The sequence below is a fragment of the Grammomys surdaster genome, unplaced genomic scaffold, assembly GCF_004785775.1.
Source record: "Grammomys surdaster isolate TR1022 unplaced genomic scaffold, NIH_TR_1.0 724, whole genome shotgun sequence".
NCBI lineage: Eukaryota > Metazoa > Chordata > Mammalia > Rodentia > Muridae > Grammomys > Grammomys surdaster.
In genome coordinates, this window is record NW_021605143.1 from 996,827 (window position 1) to 1,007,346 (window position 10,520).

A 10,520-nucleotide genomic window follows, 5' to 3' on the forward strand; every position below is an offset into this window, starting at 1 on the left:
CACTGTGTATACTGTAACCTCTGCACCACTGTGAATACTGTAACCTCTGCATCACTGTGTATACTGTAACCTCTGCACCACTGTGTATACTGTAACCTCTGCACCACTGTGTATACTGTAACCTCTGCATCACAGTGTATACTGTAACCTCTGCATCACAGTGTATACTGTAACCTCTGCATCACTGTGTATACTGTAACCTCTGCATCACTGTGTATACTGTAACCTCTGCACCACTGTATATACTGTAACCTCTGCACCACTGTGTATACTGTAACCTCTGCATCACTGTGTATACTGTAACCTCTGCATCACTGTATATACTATAAGAGGCTGGATTAGAGTTAGGATGTCTGAGTTCCTGCCCTAACTGCACAACTGAGGAGTAATCTAGGAATGTCATCAGTCTTTCCCGTTATGAGAAAAGCCTTTGTTTTGGTCTGGTCTGTTATTTCTATCAAAGATGGCCTCCACATGTCATCCTGTGACTTGCCTGTTTGTTAGACATTCCCAAACTTCATCTCACTCTTCTCCTCAGCACCAATTACTGGATTGTAAAGACAAGTTCCTATCAATGGGAAGAGACACAGTCATCACCAGCTTTAGGATCAAAGACTGGCCATGCAGCCACAGGCTGCTTCTTGCTAGCTTGACTCTTGGTGTAGCTTACTTTGAAGTGCATTCAGTTGTGTGACAGTCACATTATTCTCTTCAGACATGTGGCTTGGTTCCTCCGTTTAGTTTACTTCGAGGGTTGTTTCTGCTCTGGCACTGCCTGATGGAACATCAGTCTCTTTGGCACCAAAGAGCTTCTGAGTCAGGTATAGTAGCACGCACCTGTAATCTCAGGTCTTGGGAGGTAAGGTAGGATTGCCTGAGTTCCAGACCAGCATGGGCTACAGGTGGGGCCCTGTCTCAAGCACAGAGTAGGAAAGACAAGAGTGTCTTAGAAGGTTACAGTCAGGGCACTCTGCTGGGAGTGACAGGGGCCTCGGCCTTCTGCTAATGACACCTGTGTGCCTTTTTTTTTTATTATTTGTTTTATATATATGAGTACACTGTCGCTGTCTTCAGCCACACCAGAAGAGGTCATGGGATCCCATTATAGATGGTTGTGAGCCACCATGTGGTTTCTGGAAATTGAACTCAGGACCTCTGGAAGAGCAGTCAGGGCTCTTAATCACTGATGCATCACTCCACCCCCGACACCTGGGTGCCTTTTCTGTCTTCTCCCAGTGTCTCAGCAAGACCAATATTCTCTGGATTTCTCTGCTTTCTCCTATTCTATATGAAGCCCTTCCGTTTTCTTAATCTGCCTCTCTCAGGCCACCAGCAAAGCTAACATCCATTCCCTAACCAGCTATTGCTTGAAAAGCTCGTATCCATCTCTGTAAATGAATTACGTACGTTACAGTGTGATCATGTGATTGCCAACCTACCCCCAAAGTAAGCACCTGGAGATCAGAGTTGTCTTTCCCGCCTGGCTTCCTAGTGTATGCCTGGTACACAGTTGACCTTTAGTGCAGTGTCTGTTTCGATGAAAGAAACAGAAAACAATAGCAGGCAATTTAGTGGCAAGCCTCCAGCTTCCTTCTGCCTTCTCCTACAGGAAGCCTATTATGTTCTCTTTCTTTCCTTGAGAAAATTTCACCAGCTCTCTAAGATTCTGGAGTAAATGTTTTCTCCAAACCTAGACTCCATCCATCCTTTCCAGCTATCCCTTCTCAGTGGTCAGGTGTAACTTCATCGGAAGACTGTTTTCCTAGAGAAACCAGAGTTGTAATCTCTATCTAACCCTGTTTGCATAATCTGTACCTAAATTCATACTCTGTCCATACAATGCACCACGCTTTGCCTAGAAAGGCTTGCTCTCCACTGTGCAGTCCAGGCGTCTCCCCTCCTCTCCTCCTTAGCACATTATGAATGGCACCCCTTTCCTGAGTACCCCGTCTCTCCACTCTTTTTCTCCCTTTCAAATCCAGATCTGGATTCCGCCTACCTTCTACTCTGCCCCTACAATTCCCAGGTTTAGAGCCAGCTAAGACATGATCACTTGGCATCAATACCCTGCAGCTGGTAGGTGGTCTCTGGTCCATTAAACATCCTCACTGGGTGGAACTCCGTCTTTTGTGTCTCCTCATTTTCTAGTGCCGTTCAGGTTTTGAGTTACGGTCCACATTCAAAGACCCTGTTCGAGGGGGCCATTCTTTCTCTACTGCAGGGGCAGCATTTCCAAGCTGGGCTTAAGAGTATGTGTCCACCAAAGTCCACCCTGAACAAGCCATTCTCCGCCAACTTCTCAGAACAGCAGAGCTGGCCTCCCAGCTCTACATGCCTCTGTAGAGCCCAGCCTGTTGCCCAGGGAGGCACTTGAGCTGGACTATGGTGGGTCCCAGTGGTCTTCCCCAGGAGCTCGGCAGTGATGGGGTCCCAGGTGTCCCCCTTTGGAGCTGGACAGTGATGGGGTCCCTGTGGTTCTCGCGGGGATTTGGACAGCAATAGGGCCCCGGTAGTCCTCCAGGGTAGTTGGACAGTGAGGGGGTCCCAGTGGTCTTCCCGGGGAGCTGGGCAGTGATGGGGTCTCAGTTGTCCTCTTTGGAGCTGGACAGTGATGGAGTCCCAGTGATTCTCTCGGAGAGTTGGATAGCAATGGGCCCCCAGTAGTCTTCCCGGGAAGCTGGGCAGTGAGGGCAGTGAGAGCCAGTAATCCTCTCGGGGAGCTGAACAATCTTGGGGTCCCAGTGGTTCTCCTGGGGACATGGACAGTGATGGGGTCCCAGTGGTCCTCCCAGGGACACGGACAGTGATGGGGTCCCAGTGGTCTTCCTGAGGAGTTGGGCAGTGATGAAGTCCCAGTGGTCCCCCTCAGGGAGATTGGTCAGTGGTGGGCTGCAGTGATCCTCTCGGGAAGATGGGTAGTGATGGGGTTCTAGTGGTCCTCGAGAGGTGGCATTAGGTGGTCCAGGCCGACCACGCCGCGGCGGCAGGCAGGGTGTGAAGGCCCGCCCTCTGAGCCTCACGCAAGGCATGCTGGGAGGACGCACTTCCTCTCAGGGGCCTCTAGAAACCACAGGACCAGGCTGCTCCCCGGCAGCCGGCAGGATGGCAGAGGGCAAGGCGGGCGGAGCGGCTGGCCTCTTCGCCAAGCAGATGCAGAAGAAGTTCAGCAGGGCTCAGGAGAAGGTAGGCAGCCTGGCCTCAGTAGGGGCCCGGACCTGGGCTGAGGAGAAAGGGTCTTGCTGCCCAGAACGGGCGGGGAGTGGATGTCCATGAACAGTGGCCGACATGGGAGAGAAGGGAGCAGCTGAGGAGACAGCTGTTTCACAGGAGCCTTCTGCAACCCTCAGCCTGACCCAGAAAAGGCGACAGGAAGGAACGAATGGTGGTTGTCAACTATGTCACAGATTTTTGTCCAAACGTTAAGACAAGGGTGGCGTCTCTCAGGTGATGAATGAATTGGAGGATACTTGTCCTCTACGTAAGGGACAACGGCTACGGTGGCAGTGAGTCGCCCCACTTAATTTGATTTGGGAATTCACCGAGGACCAGGACAACCTGCACAGTTGTCCACACTGAGTGTTGTTTAAACTGGTATAAACGGAGGCAGGTGGATAGAAAACTCAAGGTATCCTAGACTATGTGCTGAGTTTAAGACCATCCTGAGCGACAAGAAACAATTTTCTTGGGGCGAGCAGGGAGCTCATGTGTCCAGTAGCCAGCCTCTGTTCCTTAGCTCTTTCCTTCTGCCTTGATGGTGATCCAAAGCCTCTGTGTGTCCTTCCTTAGATTGCCACCTATTAAACTGACACCCATAATTTGCCAGTCCATTCAGATTATGGGCACATGCCTTTAATCCCAGCACTCAGGAGGCAGAGGCAGGTGGGTCTCTGTGAGCTCAAGATCTGCCTGGTTTACACAGTGACTTCCAGGACAGGCTAGACTACATAGAGAGACCCTGTCTCAAAAATTAGAGAGAAAGAAAGAAAAGAAATCGATTATGGGGTCACTCTTCACACAGTTTATTTGCTTGGTTGTTTTTTTGAGGCAGGGTCATATCGTGTTGCCTGGGCTGGTCTTGAATGATCCCCCAGCTGGGTTCATAAGTACGAACCCCAGTCTTATCACTCTTCACGTGTTTTTGAGACAGTGTCTTGTACCCCCAAACTCACCTCAACTTCTGGTCTCCGTGCCCCCTTCTAGCTTCTGGGTTGCAAGCGTGTGCCATTACATCTCTTAGATGCTGAAGGTTGAACCTCCAGCTTCTTGTGAGCAAACCAAGCCCCCTGGCAACTGAGCTACAGCCCAGCCCTGTCCCTACACACTTAACAGGCATTTTGACGTTACCTATCCCGAGTATTCCTTTGCCTATCCACCATCTACTCACACTCTAGTAGAAAAGGCGATGTGGGAAGAGGCATGGGCTAAAGGGAGAGGGTTCAGCGTCTTCGAAGCAGTTAAATACATAGCACACTTAACAATGGAAAGATTTGTATTCCCTTGTAAAGGTGGTGCAGTGGCCACTGGAGAAGATTCAGGGCGCCCAGCTCTCACACATGGGTTGACATTACTGATGGGATATAGATGTACTCCTATGGTGTTAAAAGGCCCCGGTGGAAGGGAGGGGCTGTGTATACTTCTGTCTTTTGAGGTCATGTGAAAGACAAGGGGAAAATAAAAGGTCTTTGTGGCCAGCCTTTGTTATTTCACATACCTTAACTTTGCCTCTCTGGAGGCTAGTGCTTATGGGAAAGTCTAGCTATAAATAGGGGGACAGGGAACTCACCTAGAGAAAGCTACACTGTGGCTGAGGAAACACAAAACAAAAACCCAAAACCCGAAAAGATAGCAACCTGAAAAGATGTTTCAAGGGCTGGCAGCTGGCAGGTATGGCTCAGTGTTGAGCTGGCTCGGTACCTAGCACAAACAATCGTGGCTACCACAAAAGAGAAACATTTTAAATGAAAGCAGGGGTGTAGCAGTTGCTTTTTGCCTGTCTTCCTCTGACCTGTTGTCAACACAACAGGAGGCCTTTGGAGTCAGAGTCATCTAACCTCTTTGTCTCCTTAAAGCCTGGACTCCAAAATTTGCCATAAATTATGTTCTGTTCTTGGCTTCAGGTCTCTCATCTATTAAATGAGAGGACTCTGAACTTGAGAGTCAAGTATCTCCAGAGTAGAAACAGTCACACAGGTAGCAGCACAATGTTCTTTCCGTCCTGGACCCTCTCTCTGTCCTGGGAGAGAGGTGCAAACTCAAGTCTGCCCAAGGAACTCTGAGGTTAATGCAGAAAGCAAATAGGTTGCGTGTGAGACCAGGGGTTTGGGAGTTCAGGGCTCACCTAGACAGACACTGAGTTAAAGGAAGAATGGCTTGGGTAGAAAAGCTGGAGTCCTTGAGAAGTTACTGAGAGGGAGAGAGAGTGTTCCAGTGAAGAAAGGATTCTGGGCTGGTGAGGGGCACTTGGCCAAATTCAGGTTCTCTCCAGGCCATATTTGTGATGAGCCACTCCACCCTCTGTGCAGGCCCCAGTCCCTGCAGAGCCTCTGGCAGGGGCTGATTGAAGTGGAATCACTTTACACCCGCTCATCCTCCTGTGAGTTGTATTTTTACAGTATCACACATCCTCACGTAGGATCTACTGCTTTCCTATCTGTGACATCTCTGTGGCAAACTGCTCAGTTCTCCCCCCCCCCCCCAGCAAGGGTGTGGTTTTTTTTTCTCTTAAATCACTCCTGTGTTGTTCTTCTCTCTGTTAACATTCACTCAACTTACATCCCCAAGAGTTTAATTTGTCAAATATTTGCAATAGATTCTTTTGTTCAGGGGGGCTGAGCTAGTCCCAGAGGTAACTAAGAAAAGAATAAGCTCTTGTCAGCCGGAAGCTCAGACTCCACTGTTTGCCTAAGATATGCCCATCTGTGGGAACGCAGGACAGAAAGATTGGGTGGAAGGTTTTCTAGCTCTGGCTGACTTTGAAATGGGAACTGTGTGTGGTCCATAGTTCCTCCGCCAAGCTTGAGAGCGTCTTCTAGCTGAAGAAGGTTATCTTGGGCATGGCCGGAGCCTGCCGATCACTGAACAGGCTGAACAGCAGCTGGAGCAAGAGGGTGGGAGAGGAACCTGGAAGAACTCCACCTGTTAGGGAGAGCCTCCGGGTAGTGTGTGTCTGCAGACATTCCTCACGGAGGCTGTTAGGGAGAGCCTGGGTAGCTGCTGTCTGTAGACCTTCTTAGCCGCTTTAGAATCCTTTCACCCAGACAAAGGTGCAATAAACTACACTGTATCTTTTAGCATCTGGTTCCTGCTCAGGTGACTTCAATTGACCTCGTCAACTGAACGCAGTAGAGGGGTGGGGAGATCGGACTTGTAGTCATCAAGTAAACACGCTGTGAATTCTTTTGAAGGTGTATTCCTCCCACTCCATAGAAAAGTTAAAAGAATGAGCTGGTTAACCTTGGAGTCTGTTCATGCAGTGTTACAGTCACTTGCTAGCCCTCGCTTTTGCTCTCTAAGTGTCTGAATTCTAACTAGTCACCTGCCAGGCCTGAGTGTTTAGGGCAGAATTCTCAGGCGAGATTGTGGGGACTGTGTTGTGAGCTTTCATTGAGAATTGATCAAAAAGGAGAATTTAGCCAGGTGTAGTGGCTTAACACCTGTAATCACAGTTCTCAACAAGTTGAATCTAGAGGGTCATTGCAAGTTTGAGGCTAGCCTGGGCTACAAAGTTAAGCCTGTCTCAAACATACAAATTTATTCTTTCAGCAGACATCTGTTGCATATATACACACATATCTTGTTCCTTCAAGGGTCTAAGAGCAAACACCTCCAGTGTGAAATGTGACCCAACACAGTCACTTGTTGCCATAGCAACATTTGGGGACCCGAGAGATGATAGATATTTCCGAGTTATCTTTTTCACCTTTCGGTCTAGGAAGAGTTGATGGTGTAGCCTATTGCTACACCACCCTGACCTTGCCAGATCTCGTCTGATCTTGTAAGCTAACCCGGGTCGGTCTTGGTTAGTACTTGGATAGGAGATCACCTGGGGAATGCTGGGTGCTGTAGTCTTTATTTAAAAAAAAAAAAAAAAAGTTATCTCAAAAAAACAAAACAAAACAAAAAAAAAAAAGTTGATGGCGGGAAGATTCTCAGCACAGCCTACAGACCCCAGGAAGCCCTATAGCCTCGAGCCTTCGGACTCTGGTTGCCCTCTGTATTGACTCTAAGTTGAGTTGTCTCTCTTCCCACCCCGCCTCTCCCCCACCCCCCACCTAAGAAACTTAAATGGGCAAAGGAAGGGAGGAGTTGAGAAAAGGAAGTAAGCTGCCGACCACGAACAAGGTGGTTTTGCAACCTTCTGGGGAAGAACCCTGTTTGTTGGGGTGGGGGTGGGGGAAAGGGTGGGGCCAGGGAGGATAGGGACCGCACATCTAGAGTGGGGTGACCCGACTGAGATAGACCTGGCCTCAGGGAGAAGCAGCACCTGTCATTCACAGTCAAGGAAGCAAAAGCAGACCCAGCTAGGCTGGGCGTGGTGGCGCACACCTATGCTCCCAGCACTGGAGAGGGAGGCAGAGGCAGGTGGCAGAGTTTCAAGACAGACAGAGCCACGTAGTGAGCCGATCAAAAACAAAAGAACAAGACACAGCCCTGGGAAGGCTCAAGACTTGGGAAATGCCGAAGGATAAAGAGGCCAGATGGGGCAGAAGCCAGTAGGAGCTGACTCATCTGCCTGCTCCCCACAGTGGTGGGGAAGCTCTTGGGGAGGTGGGTACCTCACTAGGCTCTGTGGACCTTCATGGATTAAATATTGCTCCATGTGAACACAAATGAGAGAGAAAAGAGAGAAAGCAACTTACAGAGTCTGATTCCTCACTAGCTTTAAGACAGAAGTGTCTTTCAGTGTGTGTGTATGTATGTGAATGTGTATGTGTGTGTATGTGTATGTTTGTGTGTGTATGTATGTATGTGTGTATGTATGTGTGTATGTGTGTGTGTATGTATGTATGTGTGTATATGTGTGTATATGTGTGTGTGTATGTATATGTATATGTGTGTGTATGTGTATGTTTGTGTGTGTATGTATGTATGTGTGTATATGTGTGTGTATGTGTGTGTGTATGTATGTATGTATGTATGTATGTATGTATCTAGTCCTGGGCAGAAATACCTTATGGCGGCTAGTCAGCAGAAAGGTCAAGGTGTGCGTTAATGTGTGCTTACAAAAGCTTTGATCTTAATCACGGAAGAGCACATGAGATGTGAGGAACATTGACCCGCTCCTCTCCCATGAGGCTGCAGACATTTGTGTTCACATGGAGCAGTCCCCTGCGCAGGCCTCGCCACACTGGCGTGTGATTCGGATTCCTTCATAATGAGATTCCACGCCCCACGACATACCCTCAAGGAGCCACGCCACACCTGCCCAGAAGGCTACCTCGAGGCTGCACACATCCTGCTTTGCTCGCTGGGTTGTTGGTCAGGCCTTCTCTCCACAAGCCCAGGCCCAGCCAATGTACTACCCGGTCAGGTTCATCTCCTTCCTGTTAAACTAAGTGGCCTTTGCTGGGATCTGAGCTGTAGTAAATTAAGTACCCAAGGAGGAGACAGATGAACACAGAGCAAGCAGCTGGGAGTGAATTTCATTAACAGGGTGAAGTGATAGAGATTAGTGTGAGAAAAGGTACGGAGTTTGAACCAGTGTGCGTTTGTTCACATTTGTCTTACACTCGTCCAGCAGACAAAGTAGAGAACTCACTAGGGTATTCCAGAAAGGGAATGGAGTCGGTCACAATTAATAGTGGGGCTTATTCAAGAATATTAAAAGAAAAGAAAAAAAAAAAACAAGGTCAGAGGTCAACTTTTGGGAATCAGTTCTCTCCTTCCAATTTGTGGGTTCCAAGGATTCACCTTCAGACTCGATGGCAAGTGCCTTCACCCCCCGGGCATCTCACCTGGGCAGTGCCTCAGCCCTGTCTTCCTTACTCACAGCTGAGAGCAAACACTGGGGCTTTCCTGTGTGTTGCACCTGGCACTGAGACTGGGGTGGTGGTGAGCTCTCTGGTTTCTTAGCTGATGAGAACCAGACACAGGAACCATTCATTTCCAGCTGGGCTTGGAGAACATCTACCACAATTTCTTAAGGCTTTCCACAAGGGCTTCTGCTAGCAGAGGGTCCTGGCTCATGCTTTACCTTAAGAAGTCGTGTGTATTTTCTCAGTAACCATGTCTCCGTGCAATGCCTTCCTCTAGTCCCCTTTAAAAATCACTTTAAGAGCCCAGTGGTGGCCTGAACCTTTATTCCCATCACTCAAGAGGCACAGGCAGGTGGATCTCTTCTGAGTTCGAGGTCAACCTGATCTATAGAATGAGTTCTAGGACAGACAGGGCTACACAGAGAAACCCTACCTTAAAAAACAAGCAAACAAAACCAAAAGTCGCTTTAAGGCTGGAGGTGCAGTTGAATGGGCGAGTGTGTGTAGGTTGTACAAGGCTCTGAGTTCCACCCTGCGCCAAAGCACTTTCTTCAAGTAATGAAATTCAGATGGGGGAGGGGAAGGGGGAGCGACACCGTGAATGAGAATGACCAGATAGCACATCTCCGGGTATCCCAGTTTAAAAAGAATCCCAAAACATTGTTTTTGTTAGCGGCCTGTTACCTTCCTGACTGGCAATCTGGGAGCCCACCCAAGACCACCAGATCAGAGACTCGACTATAACATACTTTCTCTTTTCCCCAGGTTCTGCAGAAATTGGGGAAAGCCGTAGAAACCAAAGATGAGCGATTTGAACAAAGTGCCAGCAACTTTTACCAACAGCAGGTGACCTGGAGGGTGGGGGAGGGGTATGGAGGGACCCAGGGTGGGGTCACAAGTTCAAGACCAGCCTGAGATACAAAAACAAAACAAACATAAGGCTGGGGAGATGGGCAGCAGGTAAAAGCACTTGCTGTCAATCCTGACAACCTGGATGCAAGCCCAGAGCCCATGGGGCAGAGGACTGATTCCTGTAGGTTGTCCTCTGATCTCCACATGTTTTCCTTGGCTCTGACGTGCCCACATCTGTATGTATACACACATACACACATAACATAAAAACAATTTCCTTTTACATCTGTAGCCTCTATCCATCCTTGTCTCATACCTGACGACTGTGAACTGTGTTTATGAGAGCTAAATACAACCATTATAACTGTGAAGCTTCTACAAAGATTTGAGGGTTGTTTCTTCTTGGGGTTTGGTTATGACAAAACCTTCTTGGTCATTTGACCCTGGTTGGCCTAGTGTTTACTACGTACCCCAGGCTAGGTTGCAGTTCCACTGCTCCTAACCGCTCAGCTGTCTCTCCAGCCCCCTCGCTGAACCTTGCTGAGAGCACAGCTTGTTCTCAGTCACCTGCATTTACCCTTTGCTGGCTGTTTGTGACATGCATCTTGTCCCCCTCACATGTGGCATGTGTCTTGTCCCCTCTCAAATGTGACATGCATCTTGTCCCCTCTCACATGTGACATGCATCTTGTC

General features: G+C 48.8%; 1 protein-coding gene across 2 annotated transcripts in view; it reads left to right on the plus strand.

The window, feature by feature from the left end:
* The first annotated feature begins 3,048 nt into the window (after positions 1-3,048).
* Bin2 (bridging integrator 2) overlaps positions 3,049-10,520 on the plus strand; it is a 26,496-nt gene continuing 19,024 nt past the window's right edge. For both annotated transcript variants that reach the window (XM_028782222.1, XM_028782223.1), the window contains exons 1-2: positions 3,049-3,183; positions 9,741-9,821. In XM_028782222.1, the coding sequence (XP_028638055.1) occupies positions 3,103-3,183; positions 9,741-9,821 (162 nt within the window). In that variant the 5' untranslated portion in view covers positions 3,049-3,102. The remainder of the gene's footprint in view (positions 3,184-9,740; positions 9,822-10,520) is intronic.